At 32.9% G+C, this 18,073-nt stretch overlaps 4 protein-coding genes across 4 annotated transcripts in view; 1 reads left to right on the forward strand and 3 right to left on the reverse strand.

The window, feature by feature from the left end:
* The window catches only part of LOC107476192 (putative pentatricopeptide repeat-containing protein At3g11460, mitochondrial), a 2,284-nt gene extending 609 nt beyond the window's left edge, over nucleotides 1-1,675 (reverse strand). Inside the window, exon 1 of the mRNA XM_016095956.3 lies at nucleotides 1-1,675. This exon is cut by the window's left edge and continues 609 nt beyond it. Coding sequence (XP_015951442.1) covers nucleotides 1-1,609 — 1,609 coding nt within the window. The 5' untranslated portion in view covers nucleotides 1,610-1,675.
* A 1,221-nt stretch (nucleotides 1,676-2,896) lies between these two features.
* Nucleotides 2,897-3,830, forward strand: LOC110277486 (uncharacterized). The gene is made up of 2 exons (XM_021134605.2): nucleotides 2,897-3,010; nucleotides 3,684-3,830. Exons 1-2 carry the CDS (start codon nucleotides 2,897-2,899, stop codon nucleotides 3,828-3,830), a joined length of 261 nt encoding a protein of 86 aa, XP_020990264.1.
* Nucleotides 3,831-4,542: 712 nt separating this feature from the next.
* On the reverse strand, nucleotides 4,543-9,249 carry LOC107476194 (ABC transporter B family member 29, chloroplastic). The gene is made up of 10 exons (XM_016095959.3): nucleotides 8,518-9,249; nucleotides 7,535-7,621; nucleotides 7,329-7,436; nucleotides 6,896-7,162; nucleotides 6,497-6,580; nucleotides 6,073-6,289; nucleotides 5,873-5,958; nucleotides 5,553-5,740; nucleotides 5,276-5,405; nucleotides 4,543-4,908 (listed from the first exon to the last, which is right to left on the reverse strand). The coding sequence occupies exons 1-10, from the start codon at nucleotides 9,145-9,147 to the stop codon at nucleotides 4,762-4,764; spliced, it is 1,944 nt and encodes a 647-aa protein (XP_015951445.1). The 5' UTR covers nucleotides 9,148-9,249; the 3' UTR covers nucleotides 4,543-4,761.
* A 2,472-nt stretch (nucleotides 9,250-11,721) lies between these two features.
* On the reverse strand, nucleotides 11,722-13,893 carry LOC107476196 (F-box/kelch-repeat protein At1g57790). Its single transcript, XM_016095960.3, has 2 exons — nucleotides 13,732-13,893; nucleotides 11,722-12,981 (listed from the first exon to the last, which is right to left on the reverse strand). The coding sequence occupies exons 1-2, from the start codon at nucleotides 13,761-13,763 to the stop codon at nucleotides 11,883-11,885; spliced, it is 1,131 nt and encodes a 376-aa protein (XP_015951446.1). The 5' UTR covers nucleotides 13,764-13,893; the 3' UTR covers nucleotides 11,722-11,882.
* Nucleotides 13,894-18,073: the final 4,180 nt, after the last annotated feature.

The following is an 18,073-nucleotide window of genomic DNA, read 5'->3' on the forward strand; positions in this document are numbered from 1 at the left end:
CCTTCACAAGATTCTCCAATTTATCCAACATTCTATATATTTCTTCAATTTGAGGATGACTTCTATCTCCTGAGTAAAAAAGGTGCACTTTTCCTTTATATTCTACATAACTGTATCCTGGCTCCTTTCTAAGCTTTCGCCCCCTCATCATTACTCGAACTTTCAGAACCCCCTCTAAGTTCTCAACATCAGAGTATATATTTGACAACAGAACATAGTAACCGATGTTTGTTGGTTCAAGTTCAATGACATGTTGAAAGGCCAATTCTGCTAGCTCAACATTCTTATGAATCTTGCATGCGCCGAGAAGGGCTCCCCAAACAGCACCATCAGGTTTAACTTTCATTGACTTTATGAGATCCATAGCTTCTTTCAGTCTACCTGCTCGGCCTAAAAGATCCACCACACAAGAGTAGTGTTCAGGACCCTGCCGCAAACCGTACTTCGTCTCCATTGCATCAAAATATTCCAAGCCCTTATCAGTCAAACCTGCATGACTACATGCAGAGAGAACACTCACAAAAACAGTCTCATCTGGTCTGATGCCAGACTCAACCATCTCATTGAATAAATCAACAGCAACCTCGCCATGTCCGTGGATCCCATACCCGCCAATTATAGCCGTCCAAGAAATAACGCTCTTCTCAGCCATAGAATCGAAGACCGCATGTGAGCGTGCCAAATTCCCACACCTAGCATACATGTTGATTAGTGCATTCGTCAAAAATGGATTAGAACTGAACCCCAATACCCCAATCTCCCTCTCCACTTCGCGACCAATTCCTTGCGCACCAAGGTTAGCACACGATGACAAGACCCCAAGAAGGGTAACAGGATCAGGAGTCACCTTACTCAACTTCATCTCACGATAAAGCTCCAAAACACGCCTAGCATGCCCATTCTGCGCATACCCAGAAATCATCGCATTCCAAGAGATCAAATCCCTTGCAGGCATACCATCAAACACCCTGCACGCATTCTCCACCTCCCCGCACTTCACATACATAGTGATCAAACAATTCCCCACAGTCAAATCACCATCAAAACCCAACCTAACACCAAGACCATGAAGATAAACACCAACACTTAAGTGACCTGGAACAACACACCCAGAGACCAAACCCAACATGGTAACCGAGTTCGCATTCAGCCCCATTTCTCTCATCCTCCTAAACAACAAGACAGCATTAAAGATCCTTGAATTGAAGGAATACCCAGATATCATTGCATTGAAACAAATGGTGGGGTTTTCCCAGTGGGGATTTTCATCAAACACCTTTCGTGCATTATTGGGAAGATGGCATTTAGAGTACATAGTGATGAGGGAAGTTCGGGTATATGGGTCAGGGTGACACCCGGTTCGAATGACATGAGCATGGAGCTGGGAACCGGTGATGGGTATTGAAAGAAGGGCACAGGATTTGAGGAGAAAAGGGAAGGTGAATGTGTTGGGGAAGAAGGAAGAACGAAGCATGTGGCGGTAGAGAGAGAGTGCTTGTGGGTATTGGTGTTGTTTTGCTAACTCTGCTAAACGAGAGTTCCATGGTTGTGTTGTGGTTTGATCGAGAAATTTAGGGTTCTGTTTTTGTTGGTGGATGAGGATGCTCATGAATCAATCATGCATTTGCATGTATGCTACGAACAACGTTGTTGTTGTGTTCTTGTACTTTCTACTTTTCTAGTAACTGAATCATGTTCAAAAGATTCTGCTTAGTCCTAGGTTTCTAAAGGATCTACAGTTGAAAACAATAACTAATTCTTATGCTGTTTAAATTTTTAGATATGAATTATATGAATAGTCACACAATGCTATTATTAGTAAGAATAAATAAAATTATTTGTTATTTATTGATTTAGTTTGGGTAAATAACTTAATTAAATTTTTTCTAAAAATAATTTAAATAATAAATATTTATTTAAAAGTAATTTATAAATAAATTATTTTGTGATTATTTTTTAGTTATAAAAATATTTATTTAAAAAATATGATAAAAAGTTTTTTATTATAAAAAAATTAATTTTTTAATTTTTTTATAAACACTTAAATAACTTTTTAAAAAATTATAATTTAATTTTAAAAATTACACTAATTTTTTATAAGTTAAAAACTAAAAAAAATTTTGAAACTTTTTAAACGAACCTTTATTCTATTAAATTAACTACTATGTATATGTATTATTTTACACAATTTTAATTTATATTTTATATGAATAATTGATTTTGTAGATAATAATTTATATATATAATATGGTTGTAATAAAATAATTTGATCATATTATTTGAGAAAATGCAATCCTCATTATTTGATTAAGAGACCTAATGAAATAACCATTAGATAATATCATTCTAAAAAATCCAACTCTCACTACACTATTTAACTAAGAGACCTAATAAAATAACCACTAAATCATATTATTCTAAGGAATTGAGCTTCATTATTTGATTAAAAGCCCTAACAAAGCACCCACTACATTATGTCATTTTAAAAAATCAAACCCTCACTATTTAGTTAAGAATAATTAAGTGACTTAATAAAATAATCACTTGATCACACCTTCTAATTTTCTATTTATCAATAAAGATTAACTTAGTCTAAGGCTCTAAGCAAGTATCTCGGTAAGTTTGAGAACCAAAATGCAATTTTGTTTAGACCCACAAAACCATAACAACCTCATAAATTGGAACATTGACACGTGTCAACAAAAACAATCAGCAACTGCTTGGCATTGATTTGACCATGAATACTTGACAATAATAATGTATGGAGTTATTTCTCTGTCTTTTCTTTTCTCTCCCAACAATTTGGATTAATAGGCAAATTGGTAATAAGAGCAAGAATTCATACATAACACCATTGAAGCATTGAATTTAAAAAAACAGAATTAGAAGAAGAAAAATGGCAGACTCAGACCAAACATTTCCAGCTGCAGATGTTGCTGCTGAATTGAATCTTGGGAGTAACACCAAGGTTCAAGTTGATCCTGTTTCATCTGAGGTGGCTGCTGCCAAGGTAAATTTCATATTATTTATTTATTTATTATTTTTTCATTTATAACATAATAATAATGAACATGTCATTTACTATTATCTAAGAGGATCTTTGATATGTACTATCTAATTAGATTAGATGATAATTTCAGAAGAAAAAATTGTGTTATTATATTACTCAACAAAGTAATACTCTGAGTTTGTGTAATTAATCTTAATATCACGATTAATTCAGATAGATCACCTCCAAATCAAGAGTTTAATTATGATGTATAGTGCGATCAATGTAAAAGATAGTTATTTTTAATAATGTGATATTACATAATTGGATACAGACATGATTCATTACATGACATAAAAGTATTAATTATTAAACTATTGATTGATCTTAGTGAAAGAAATTTAGGATGCATTTGGTATATGTTTTTTATTTTTTGTTTTCATTTTCAATATTTTTTATTTTCAGAATTTAAAAAAAAACAAAAGATAAAAATAAAAAATATGATCTTTTTAAAAAATTATTAAAATAAAAAAACAAAAAAAAAACGCAAAGCAATCGCACTCTTAGTTATTGTTACATTAATTGGAATTTATTAGACTTAGGTTGAAGAACTTGCCTTTTATTTTACTTTTTGTTTTCATCATGTATTGAATGGTGTTTCTCTATATATATGTTTTGGTTTAATTGTTTGAAGGAACAAGCTGAGGCAGAAGAGAAGAGAAAGGAAAGGAAAAAGAAGGAAGCATTGCATACACTTAAATCAGCAATTATAATCTCAGGCATAGTTGTGGCTGTGGCAGGAGCTGCAATTGTCATAACCAAAAAGTTAAAAGAGAAATGACCACACCAATTGTTGATACAAGATTTGTGTACTATCAAATTAGTTTCATTTTCCTATTTCCTCACTTTATTATTTTATTATAAGAATTAGTACACATTTTTTGGGTTATCAAATAAATCTTGAAACCCCCAAATACTATTTTTCATTATGTAGAGATTATAATATCATATATCATGTATACACATTTTATGATGTACCATGATCATTGAAATACAAGTTAACAAAAATTTGTTTCCATACAAATTAAAATCAACTTTTGTTAATTGAGTAGTTAATTCATTTGTCTGTTTTAACAGGGTCGAAAGTTCGAATCCCGTCTTGATTAGTAACGGCAAACCCTTAGCATGTGGAAGAGTGAGAGAGATTGAAAGACTGAAATAAGAATGAAGCTCTAATTTAATTTGTACAAAGAGTAAAGTTAGAATTAATTAATTGAAATGAAAATATTTTAAGTATAAAATGTTATTAAAATTTCAGTCTCTATCTCCAAAATTTCCAGTCCCTTGTATTCCTACTTTTTAAAAGTACTGAAATACTGAAATTTTAGAGATAGAGACTGAAATTTTAGTACCAATATCAAAACCAACAAATATGATATTAAATCTCAGTCTCCCAATTTCGGTCTCAGTACTTCAAAACAAACGCTACCTAAATGAAACTCTAATTTGCAGGCCTATTGGACTAAGAGATACGGTGTAAAACCAAAAAAACCTATCTAATATAGACAATGTTTAATGATTGTATAAATAATATATTTCTCTATATCATTTAAATCAAAGTAATTTGTGATTACAGAAGGATGTACAAGATTTTCCCCTAACCTCCCCCAAAAGTTAAAAAGAAAAGTAAACTATGTGTCTATACATCACCCTTACAAGAAGTATTCAAGTAGGGTCCATTATTGTGACACTAAAACCTAGCAAAAGAATATTCAAATAACAAGGCCAGATGATAACAATGAATCCTTGTGACCATTGAACATAGTTGATCTTGGAACTTCTTGTAGCTTCCCATTATCCATGAGGAATACTCTTTTAGCCATCATAACTGTTTCCAACCGATGAGCTATCACAAGCACCTATAACACAAAAGGAATGATTGATGATTCTACAATTTAACAATATTGTGCCAAGAAGGAAAAGACCAATAAATCCAAGCAAACTATTAAAGTAGTTAAGTTCCTAATCAAGATGAAAAATAGCAGTGGAAAACTAACTCAGAAACCCCCTTTTTATGTGTGAATCACACCAATTCTTGGTTGTTTTTAGTCGGGCGCTTTAGACTTCAAACTTTAATCATCAAATCAATCCTCAAACTTTTATTTCGTTAGATAAATCAATGTTTGTATTTCTAAGAATTAAACTCAAAAGTGTAAACAAATAAGATGAATGAAATGCACAATAATAATTTGGCAGATCAAGCAATTCTTGTAGCTGGTGCCTTACCGTGCGATTTTCCATCAAGTGCTCGACGGCTTTTCTAACCAATAATTCGGATTTACTATCTAAAGCTGAAGTTGCTTCATCCAGAATCAAAATAGACGGATCTTGATAGAGCGCCCTTGCAATAGCCAGCCTGTAATTTTGAGAAAGGAATGAAGTGATAGATCAACGAAAAAGGTCATATATCAGAGCCGAGGTTTCATAAATATCCCAACCATGAAATTTGTTCTCTGCATTAACCATACATAAAACAGAAATAAGTTTGAACTTTAAAAGTTACCTTTGCCGCTGCCCGCCACTTAAGGTAGAGCCCCTCGGTCCAATATTGGTTTCGTATCCTTCAGGAAGTTTTCTTATAAACTCATCTGCATGAGCAGTTTGAGCTACATGCTTTACCCTCTCCATGTCAATTTTTGTTGTTAGGTCCCTATAACCAATGTTTTCAGCAATTGTACCTGAAAAAAGTGTCTAAAGTATATATACATCAGCATTACTGAGCACAAGGAATTCGAGCACAGTACAAGCGTTCTCAGCGAAATGAATGCAGGTACGAATCTGCTTACATAACAGAGAAGAAAAAGAAAGGCATGAGTAACTTACTATATCTTGAGAAACAAGACCAACATGTTTTCTCAAACTTCGCAACCGAATGTTTTCAATGTTATGGTTATCAATTAGAATAGAGCCTACATGCATAAGAATACAAGTAAAAGTTAATGATATGAAAAACATCTGATCCAATATATTGATTTTAAAAGTAAATAATAGAGATTTATATTTGCCGTTCAATAATGACTCACCGGACACAGGGTTATAAAGCCGAAGCAATAGTTTTACAAGTGTTGTTTTCCCGCCACCGGAAGGACCGACAAGAGCGACTATCTCTCCGGCTCTAATGTTAAGATTCAACCCATTCAAAACATGTGGCATGTCATCATTATATTTAAAGGAGACATCACGAAATTTCAGCTCTCCCATAATATGGCCTAACTCAACAGCATCTGGTTTCTCAACCACCTGTTATTGAGGATAAATTGATCCATTATTGAAGTGCGACATATTACATTGCACGAAAATTTTAATAACAGAGTAATGAATTATGTTCCTCAGCAATCATTCTCTTTTTTCCTTTCGTTCTTATTGGAATTTTATCAATTTCAAACACAAAGTGTTCCCTTGAACAAGATTAAACAAGTTTTTGCATATCAAGTATCATACATTCACCTTATCTTTAAACTTGGTCATATCATGCAAGCGTTCAACGGCCGGTTCTCCCTGCCTCCATTCATTGTAAGCTTTTCCCACATCCTGCGTGATTCTTTATTTTCAGATTGATAAGCAAATACAGCTCCTCAAAAGCTGAACCATGTTAACACTGCAAATAATAATTAGCAAATACAAAACATACATCTCATAAAAATGACCACAAAAAAGGTCGAAATGGAATTAATAACTTCATCAACAGAGCACAGCTAGAATCACTCCGGTACCTAATATCATCCAAAAAGGCTTCTGTAATACTAGGAAGGAAGTTCTAAAACTACAGTGGACAAGGAAAATAGACAAACAAACAAGAAAATTATCACGAGCTAATTGACGATATACCACAACAGATAACAATACCTGGATTGGTTCAATAGAGAAAAGCAATGATGTCACAAAGGAAATGAAGCTGTGGCCATCAAATGAACCTCTTGAAATCAACAGCGAACCAGCGCATAGTATGGAGAGAGTTCCATAGTAAATAGCTTGTATGACCTGAGGAATAGCTGCTTTCATCCTCCTCTTGTTCAATTTTGCATGATAGTCTATCTGAGCCAGCCTCTTAAACCTGGCACTCTCACACAACTCCGCGTTGTTTGCTTTCACAAAGAAAACCGCAGGAAGCATCTAGAATAAAAATAGCATGAATAAAACTGTGATATAAACTAATAAACAATGAACATGATCTTGCAAGAGTTCCAATAGAATAGAAGTTTGTGAAAATTAGGCGTGCCTTCAAACTTTTTCTTGAAGGTACAGAGAACAAGAAGCAGAGCAGAGTGTTGAAGTTTACCTCGTTTAGATATGCTGAGAGAGCAGCAATGCTAAGATGTGCCTCTCTAGATATCTTTCGAAGTTCTTGACCAAGATAAGCAACAAAAAGCGACATGCAAGGAATGACCTGCAATTTCCAAGCATGAGAACATTTAAATATATGCTCATGATCTAGCATTAATGAAAGTCAAGGAAGACAACTTAGTGCTATAGCCGTTCGCTCACCGTGAATGAAATCAAAGAAAGGACTGGACTTATAACTATCATCTGAGCCATCATCGCCGATAACTGGAGAGTGCTAGGTACTATGGTCTGTCATAGATTGGATTATAATCAGAGAACAACATATAAAGAGTCATTATGCAAATGAATTCAAAATTGGTACAGATTGTAAAAAAGACAAAAACTTGCACACGCAAATAGCATCTAAATGAGAATACTGCATGATAGAACAATGCTTCTTGCACATCTGCACACCTCATATCCACTCACTAGACTTTATGCAAAAGAATAAAAGTGAAATTGTGCAGAAATTGAAACATTGGCTCTACTTGACAATCCTTACAAATATGTCTATGCATGTTAGCTAACAAGGCATACGGATAGCCTGGTAAACCATGCCTAACTAAGAATTTTTCGAGGAAGATGATATGCATAAGTATATGCATGAATATCATGTTCCACATTGACACAGAACATTCGTTCTACACACCACCTAAAATGTTACAAAGAAATAAATAAACTTGTTCAATAAATCAGACCCCATTAAAAAGACTTAGTTATACTTAACCACCAAAAAGCTCATGCTTCTACAACTAATATATCAGAGCAAAAACAATGACTTAATCTCAGAAAACTCCTATGTCCTCAACCTAGGAAGTCAAATTATTCCAGTACATGAATCTTATACCATTTAAGTGCTCAAAAAAATTGTAAGAACCCACATGAATAAAAGGTAGATACAACATTACTTTTCCTCCACGGAAGAGGAAATAATCTCTCCTTGCTCTCTCAACACAATAAATTTCCCTCTTGTATGTAAGTAAGCTACTTCTATCTTCTTAATTATCCACTAAAATCCTAACATGGTTTGAACTAATATACTAGAACAAGAACAATCCTTACTCTAAGAACATACAAAAAAAATTCTCAAAAGAGTGTTAACTATGATTCAGTGATTTACTATAAGAAATTATGTTCTTACTCACATTAAGAACAGAATAAACAGTGTCAGCAACATCAGAAGCTTCAGCAGTGATCCTATAAGCAATGTCCCCAGCTGAAGCACCGCCTTCTCTTCCTTCGAAGTAACCAAGCTCTCTCTCAAGGACACGGTCAAAGACATGGACACGAACCTCGTACACTGTCTTAAGGGCAGCGTCCCAAAGAAGGGCATGCTGCCCGTACCCGGAGACCAAACGGGCAGCCACAAGACACAACAAGATGAGACCTTGACTTCTCAATTGAGGTCCATCAATGGCGGCGTTGCTGAATTTTCCGAGTCTAGAGACGAGCTGGGAGAGGGAGAAAACTGAGATGGCGCTGCAGAGCCAACCCAAGATAATGGGTTTGCGGTTTGAGATGAGAAAAGGTTGCAGGAATCGTAAAGTTTCGTTCTTTTTGGTGTTTGAAGAGTTTTTGGTTATGGGGGTGGTGGAGCTGTGGATTCTAGTAGAGGAAAGTGGTGGAGGGTATTTTGGGTAATATGGAGAAAATATGGGTTTTGAAAATGGTGTTTTGGGTTTTAGAAGGAGGAGGTGGTGGTGGTGGTGACGATGATGGTGTTGGGTTGAGAATTGGAATGAAGGTTTTAGGAGGAAGATGGAATTGGAGGACATTTTTTTTTTCCCCTTTCTTTTGGGTGTTTATTTTTTGTATTTTTATTTAAAATTTTTTTGAAGAGGAAGGTGGTGTTATATGTTATATGGAGGTAATAGAGAAAAAAGAAATATGATCAAGGGAATTGAGTGACTCATTCACAAGGTGTTATATATATTGATTTTGATGAATGAAATTGATATGGAAGTTTGATGATAATTTTGTAGTCAAAATAAAATTTTGGAGGGTAGTAGAAAAGAAGAGTATTCCATTAATATTGATTGGAGTTTTGGTATAATTTTGTGAATAAAAAAAAATTAGAATTAGACTCATTCCTATCAACCACTTTTTGGTGGAAATTACATAGTTTTGAGGTTGAAAAACCAACAAAGGGGATATAGTAATATAAAAATGGTATGTAACCACTACAAATTAGTCACTAAATTAATTTGTTATTAATATATATTTATATTTTGGATTTAGATCCTCTAAAGTTTGAATTTTACTTTAGAGAGTAAAGTGTGATCTTTCACCATTGATTTCATAGGTGGGACTTAGAATAAATATAGGATTTAGATCTTCTAAAGTTTGAATTTCACTTTAGAGAGTAAAGTGTGATCTTTCACCATTTATTTTATAGGTGAGACCAAGAATAAATATGAAAGAGAAATTATTTAAGGGTAGAAGATCATACTTTATTTTCTAAAGTGAAATTCAAACTTTAGAGAATCCAAATCCATATATTTTAATATACATTTTATATGATAACTGATTTTTGTGTATAAATAGTATAATCAATCATAATATAATCATTATTGAAAGTGAAAAATATCTTGAATGGTTTGAGAATTGCTAGTTGCGCTCTTAATACAGAGGAAATGTTGAAAAAAAATTAGGAAACAAATTGTGGAGGCTTCTTTTTTCTTTTTTTTTACCAATCAACACGTGCCATGTAACCATATGAGAACAAAGAAATAATGGCTTATTCTCAAGTACTTGAACATTTCTTTTGATTGAAATAAAAATCTGAACTTGTGAACCAAGTTCAATCTTATGCAGCTGTGCAAGAATATGCAAACATTTGTATGGAGAATATGCTCTCTCTTTTTTGTGTGTTTGTGAAGCAAAGGAAGCTTCTCTTCTTTTCAACAAGCATTCCATTCCCACTTTCTTTGTTTGTTTCTAGCAAAGCCAATCCGTTTGTGAATTAGGTACATTTAATCATATGCCTTTTCTTTTAGGAAAAGAAACCACATGCATGCATGAACGAGTTTCTATTGAACTATGTGAGATTGGAAATGAAAATGCATGATCACAAGTTGCATTGGCTTCTTGTACACTTGTGAGTCGTTTAATCTTCAATCACAATGTGATGTGATTTGTGTGAAAATGAAACCAACGGTAGTTGCCTCATTTGAACTTCATGTTAACTACATCCATAAAGAACAATATTTTTAGTACTTATTTTTAATTCAACATTGCACTATTTTATTTGGACATATGAAGAGAAGATCGATAAAACATCTAAGATGAGAAATCAGATGAAAGACAAATAAGTGAAGAAAGATAGAAGAAAATCAGAAAAGGCTATAAAGAAGGTAATCAAGAAATTTATGTGTAAAAAATCTTACTATAAATATGATTGATGTATGATAGATCTTAATAACGCCGTTTAATCTATGTAATCGATTCTACTTAGTGAGATAAGACTTTATTATTATTGAACAAACTCGTACTCTTCTCTTTTATTAAGTGCGAGAAATTAATATAATGCGATTTTCGTGTCACATCTGACTCTTGAAGACAATAAATTGGCTAAATATCCAAACAAAAGTGAGTACAAGTATCATTCTTTTCATTTATCATCATCAAACTTCAAACAAGGTCATCTTCTTGTGTCTTTTGGGGATTATTGATAGGCCAAATTCTAAGGTCCTTATCAGTGTTGAGCTGTTACACTTCTTTAATGAAAAAAATCTATCCCTACAAATTGATGGTCCAATTTTGTTGACACTAATTAGTAGTAATATACCTTCTCAATTCACCAAATAGAGAATACAAGCTTTCATTCTCTGAGATAGTAGATGGAGCTATAGATTGAATTATGATAGCAACCAAACCAAACCAAACCAAACATTAATTGAAAGATGAAAATCTTCATACATCATGTCCAACATATAAGAAAACAAATATTGTGCATAAGCACTAAATGATAACAACTATCATTTGCCATTGAACTATGGTAGAACAACCAAATATAACAAGGCTAGAAAGTTCCAAAACCAAAGAATGGACCGTCTTCGTTTAGAATCATATATATGCACACACATGTTTAACTTTAGTAGGCTAAAGTTTTACAATTATGTTTCTCAAAGCCACTCATAATCAAAAACAGATGTTGAATCTAGTTATATCAGAAAATAAAGAAGTAAACTAAGTTGCTAATTTCACTGGTTGGACTATTGCATTGATAGTGAATAAAAAAAAACTTTTTTTTCTCTAGGAAGAGAAAATCCTATAAACAAACATTAGTATATAGTTAACCAAGTGCATCTTAGACTACTTAACAAGCATTGATAATCAAATAAACCACATCGACAAAAAGTTCCTAGTATACATGATTACTTAATAAAGCATAAACATAAGCTGGTTTATTGTGCACATCCAAATGTTATACAAGTTAGAAACTGCATGATAACAAATAGCATTGTACATGACTATAATGGAAATGCTTACTTTTCTCACTAAAATTCTTTCATGTGAAGCCAGAGAAGTCCTTTGGCGGTTCAATCCAAATGTTCTCGAACGGGTCTTGTTCGCCCCAATCGTGGCACTGCTTCCGAGGATAGTATCTATAGTCATCGACGGAGAATGATATGCAACGCTTTCCATAAAATCGAACTTTAGAGAAGTACACGCTGTTTCTCATCATTCCTGGAAGGTCAATCCTTGAATGAGATGATAAGAAACTGGCAAAAAGGGTTACTCCATCCAGTGTTCTCATCTCTTCCCATTCCATTATTGACTGATCTAACTTAAAAAGAATGGGATTTTCACTGGAACATGTATAAATTACTATGATATCTCCATTATGCTCTGTCATAAATTTTCCTTTCCACCAATTTTTGGCGAAAAAATTCTCCGGGCACTTTGGAGGAGGGACAGAAAGAACACTCCAACTGCGTTCAGATGGGTCAAAAACCCCTAGCCAACCTGTGAGACTTAGGCAATAAAAGAGTCCATTACAAAACACAAGCTTATTCCATATGCTACTAACAAAAGGCAAGCGATTTTGGTAATTAACCGTTTTCCATTCTGTTGCCCCAGGATAACATGTGCTAATAGCCACGATTGTGGGGCTAACATGCTTAACGGTAAATAAAACACAGCCAGGCGATGTTGGAGCACAAGAGAAGGCTACTATCTGGTATGTCATCTCAAATCTTGGCAATTTGATCACTTCTCGAGTAAACGGATTAAAGAAGAACACTTGGTGAGTTCTGGGGCGGTATAGCAGTAACCAACCATCTTTTGTGTAACAAACTCTAGATCCACTCAATTCGGTCAACTCAACAGAGTAAGTCTTCCGCTGCACCGGGTCATAGAATTCATACAAATCACCAAATTTCGGAAAATACATCAGCCATGGTGATTGGTTTACGATGCGGACAGCAATAGCAACGGGATGCCATCTCTTGCAAACAACAGATGCACGAACATTATCGTCTAGAGCTAAACGAGATAAGATTAACTCTAAGAGTTCCGCAGGGAGATCAGACCAAGTTTGTAGTTCTAAATTTTCATTTTTCACCTCAATTGCCAACCTTTTATTGTCATTAATTGTATCAACTAACCTGAACAACAAGAAACATGTGTCAGGTGAAACAAAGCTTCAAAAGTTCTCAGGGAAGGAAGTAAGAGATTTATAACATCTCAAATACGTGATATACCAATGATAAACAACAATAGAACTAGAGTAAGCATATGATAAAGGGGGAGAACAGAACTCTTAATTTGTCATTTAGAAAAGCTATAATTAACAGCAATCACAAAGCTTATGTTCTGCTTTTGTTTAAAATTCCTTTGACGCACACCTAAGGCGTTGATTTTCCTAAGTTTGCTAAAGATGACTGTAATTCTACAATAAACATATGGGTTGAAATGATATCAAACCCTAAGACACAAAGTAAAAACAAGTCATCAAATTTAATGTTATATACTATGAACTATGAAGCATCAAATTCTTCCTCTCAATCAAAGGCCTAGTAATCTGATCTCTAAGAATCACATTACAGTAACACTCAATTAACCCCATCTTTCATCCAATTTACCAAAGCTAAACCGCTAAAAACCTGATCTGATCCGTAAACCCTAGTGCAGTGCTATTCTCCTTTCTTATGAAATTCAAACTACAAATTACAAAATTAAAAAACCAAAATTTCTTACAAATTACTAAACACACTGATCCATCATGAGATAACCCCATATCCACAAAACTATTCCAATTAAAGTAAATTAAACTAAATCAAAATTAAAGAAAGATAAATAATTTAGGGATGCTAATTCGGAAATTGAAAATGGAATAAGAAAGAGGAGAAGCTCACGATTTCAGCTTTCTCCTTCTTTTCCCTGACATTAAGAGAATCCAATTGAAGATTGAGCAACAAAAAGGAGCTGGATTCTAGAGAGAGAAAGAGAGAGCTTAGGGGAAAAAACTGAAGAGAGAGAAAGTTGGCAACTTGAGAGAGAAAAATGATAAGGAGAGGAGAAAAAAATTGGAGCAAACAACACACAAAGTGAGTGATGGCCTGTGTGGCACGTGCGAGGCGGCTACTCTCACGTGTGAATCACGTGATAGTCACGTGACCATGCTTTACCTAATTGGCTAATTGCATTTAGTCCTTTACTAGTGCTACCCTTTCATTTCAGTGTATGGGAGAACATCAACTTTGGGTGAGGGTGAAAAAGCAAAAAGGGCAAAATTGGAAATTAAAAATATCTTATTTTTATTCAATTTAAAATTTTTAAAATGAAAATGTTGATAAAATAGGAAACCATTGATTTTATAACTTTCATAAAAGGGTTAAGTATGATTTTGGTCTTTAACGTAGAGGTCGAAAATTTATTTCGTTTTTAGCCTTTTTTCACTACAAAATAGTCCCGAAAGTTTAACTTAATTTTAAAATCGTCCTTCGGTGAAAATACCCCTCCCCTCTTCTTCTCCAAAATCAACCAGAAGCAGAAGCGCAGAGGCACAAACAAATGCAGAAACAGAAGCAAACAGAAACAGAAAGTAGAGACAGAATAACAAGAATCAAACAAAAACAACCAGAAAAACAACAACAATAATAACAATGGATAATGGAATTAGAACAACAACAAAAGCAAAACCGGAAATATAAGCAAAAATAAAAGCAGAAGCAACCAGAAGTATCAACAACAACAATGGAATAGAAAGGCCTAAACAGAAATAACCAGAAGCATCATCAACAACAACAACAACAATAGAATAAATAGAAACAAAATACTTTCCTTTAAATCTGAAAAATTAAAGAAAAAGGAATAAAAAATTGAAACAACATTGTAGGGAAGGGTTGCGATGGTGGTAGGGGAGGAGGTGCTGCGGCAGTGAACTGCGAATCACGAGGGGAGGAGAGTTACGGTGGGTGGTGGCGGATCACATGGAAAGGGTTGTGGCATTGATGGCGACGCCGCGAATTGCGACGAGAACGGCGATGCGGTGGTGACAGGCTGCAAACCGCGACGAGAAGGGCGCTGTGGTGGTTGGCGGCGCCGCGAATCGCGATGAGGGTAGGGCTATGGCGACGAGAACAGCTCCGTTCCTCTCTTCTCTTTCTCTCTCCCTCTGCTCTCTCCTCTCTTGCCGTTAGTGTGAGTGTGTGCTGAGGAAGAAAGGAGCACCGATAAAAAAGCAACGGTAGCGACGAGGAGTAATTTGGTAATAAAAATAAAAATTTTGGTAAAAATGACGATTTTAAAACTAAGTTAAACTTTCAGGACTATTTTGTAGCGAAAAAAAGGTCGAAAACAAAAAAAAAAATCGGCTCTACGTTAGGAACCAAAATTGTACTTAACTATTCATAAAATGTGTGTCTTATTATTTCAATTTAAGAAAAATTAATCTATGACTTTATCATTTTACTATTTTTTTTTTACTTTAAAAAATCTCGATTCATTTTTGTTAGGGTTTATGTAAATAGTTTTTCTTTGAAATATTTTAATAATATATCACACAAAAAATAGTTGGAAAAAATTAGGTACCTAATACTACTCTTAAAGTCTAATACTAAAAGACTATTTAAGTAAAGTGAAGACTTGTATGTAAGTTTATAAGTGAAGAGTTTGACTGATTGTTATTTTATTTTCAATATTTGTTAGGATAAGTTACTAAAATAAATTATTTGTAAACTAATATTACCGAATTACAATTTTTAAATATTGTATATAGAAATGCAACTTTCACATATTTATGAAAATTGTAAGAAAGGTAGGATGGATTAGGTATTACACGTAAATCACATAGGGGTATAGTAGTTTATGTTGGAACACAAAAAAAAAAAGAAACCGCAGCACCTCTTCAACGTAAACTACTATATTCCTCTGTCGGTTTACGTGTAATACCTAATCAGTCCTATTCCTCTTCCAATTTTCATAGATATATAAAAGTTACAATTTCATATGCAATATTTAAAAGTTGTAATTCGATAATACTAGTTTGTAAATAATTTATTTTGGTAATTTATCCAATTTTTTTACTTTTAATTTTTAAAAAAAAATAGAAACAAACAAAATGAAAAAAAAAATCAGTTAAATCCCTCTCTTTGTCAATTTATTAAGATTAGCATGTAATTGGATTAGTCTAAAAATGATATTAATATATTACCGAGCAAAATAATTGTATATCATTTTTCAATTACTTAATTTTATTTTGAAAGCTTTTAAATTAGAGAGTAATAGAGATAAATATTTTGGTTAATGAAATTCGATTGATGATCATAATAGGGGTGGTAAATGGGTCTAAATCCGTCGGGCCGACCCGCGTGACCCGCCAAAAAAGACGGGTTGGACTGAAAAATTGGGACCGTTAAATAGTAAAAGTCCGCCTAACCCGCACCGCTTAAATCGTGGACTTTGGCAGGCTTTGGCAGGGCAGGACGAGCTTCTCCGCCGGGTTTAGAATTTTTTTAGCAAAGGGTATTTTTACAATTTTTTTACCAAAACCCAACTTACAAAAGAATGAAGATGAAAATTGAGTATTTTAGATTATATTTAGTTTGTTTTAGAGACAATATTTATAATTATGTGTTGAATTATGCTTATTTTGCTTTGGGACCAATATTTATAATTACAAAGACTTTAATATTTGTAAATATAAAAATTATAATTTGTTTATACTTTTAGAAATTATAATAGTTAAAAGTAAAAAATATGAGAGATTTTTTATACCTTTATATATATTATTTAATAGTTAAAAATAAAAAAAAAGAAGTTATTTGGCGGGCTTAGTCCGCCAGCCCGCCAGCCTGCTGTTAGGCAAAGTAGGTTAGGATTTTAGGATTGTCTCACTAAGCGGACCGGGACGGACTTCTCCGTTTGCCACCCTAGATCATAAGTATGAAAAAAGTTAAAGGGAGTACTCAAGTAGCAAAATGGATGCTGAATATGTAAAAAAACATCATAATTATACACATTTTGTGATCATATTTGATTAATATAAAATTTAGTTATTAGTATAAAATATATGTTAAAATATAAAATATATATTAAAATTAAATTAAATAATAATATCTATTATAAATAAATAATAAATTTTAATTATTGATTTTAATGTATAAATAGTATTTTTATTAGGACTGATTTAATAATAAGAGATTTAGATAGTATATATTAAATTTAAAATGAAAACTTTGTTACAAAAAAAATAATACCCTCTTAAAATGAAAAGTTTGTTAAAAGAATAGAATGCCCTCTGTATTATTATCCAATCGAAACACAGGAAAAGAAATGGTGGTTGCCCTTTACAGCCTTACATCTAATCACCGGCAAGCTTTGTTGGGTCTTTGAGTATTCGTTTGGCATTTTGTCTTCTTTTGGTTGGCTGGTAAAAGCTGGTGTGCCAGAAACTCCCATCACCATGGTCAATCTCTAATTGTTTCTTGGCACGTTGAAAACCTTTGTAAATTCATCAAATCATTCATGTTCCCCTTTATTTTATTATTTTCAGAAATATTTTATTCAAAAAAATAATTATATAGTTGCTGAAGCTACATTAAAAAAGAGACTGAAAAAATTAAGATGGAAAAACATAAATTAAATTAAGTATTTATATTATATTTAGTATAAAATATATTAACTAAATTTATCTCAGTATTATATTTAGTTTAAGATAAATATAAATTGAGAGATAAATTTAAAATTTAAAAAATTAAATAAAGATATTTTTAAGAATAAATATTATTAAAAATTTTGTCTGTATTTTTATTTTTTAGAAATGCTAAAATTTTAGTTTTAATATCTAATTATTAAGCACAATATTGAGTTTCAGTCTTTAAATCTCAGTCTCTAAAAACAAACGCTATTTTAAAGTTATATTGTTTTAGTTTCTTTTTTAAATAAAAAAATAATATAAAGAGCAAATAATGCTAAAATATTTTTGTTTTTGGTTATTTGCTTATTTTTTCAATAAAATATAATGATGATTTTAATAAGTATGTACAATTAAAAAAAGATAGCTAATATGAGAAGGGAGTATTTATTCTTCCCTGGATGTGACGGCAAGCTTTAACTTCTAAGTTATACACTTTAAACTAATAATCTATTATCAATTGAATTATTAGTCATTGGCTTTGGCCACAATAAATATTATTAAATTTGGAAGGTATATAATAAGATTCACTGATTAAATAAAGTATAGATATTCAGTAC

Source organism: Arachis duranensis, chromosome 2 (genome assembly GCF_000817695.3).
Source record: "Arachis duranensis cultivar V14167 chromosome 2, aradu.V14167.gnm2.J7QH, whole genome shotgun sequence".
Classification (NCBI taxonomy): Eukaryota; Viridiplantae; Streptophyta; class Magnoliopsida; order Fabales; family Fabaceae; genus Arachis; species Arachis duranensis.

Excerpts from the sequence above, each read along its gene's own strand:
- LOC107476196 (XM_016095960.3), bottom strand. The coding sequence starts at position 13,763 with ATGTCAGGGAAAAGAAGGAGAAAGCTGAAATC. Across the intron at positions 12,982-13,731 it reads AGAAGGAGAAAGCTGAAATC|GTTAGTTGATACAATTAATG; the intron begins GTGAGCTTCTCC and ends CTTGTTGTTCAG.
- LOC107476194 (XM_016095959.3), bottom strand. The coding sequence starts at position 9,147 with ATGTCCTCCAATTCCATCTTCCTCCTAAAACCTTCATTCCAATTCTCA. Across the intron at positions 7,163-7,328 it reads TCTCAGCATATCTAAACGAG|ATGCTTCCTGCGGTTTTCTT; the intron begins GTAAACTTCAAC and ends TTTTTATTCTAG. Across the intron at positions 6,290-6,496 it reads TGACCAAGTTTAAAGATAAG|GTGGTTGAGAAACCAGATGC; the intron begins GTGAATGTATGA and ends CCTCAATAACAG.
- LOC110277486 (XM_021134605.2), top strand. The coding sequence starts at position 2,897 with ATGGCAGACTCAGACCAAACATTTCCAGCTGCAGATGTTGCTGCTGAA. Across the intron at positions 3,011-3,683 it reads CTGAGGTGGCTGCTGCCAAG|GAACAAGCTGAGGCAGAAGA; the intron begins GTAAATTTCATA and ends AATTGTTTGAAG.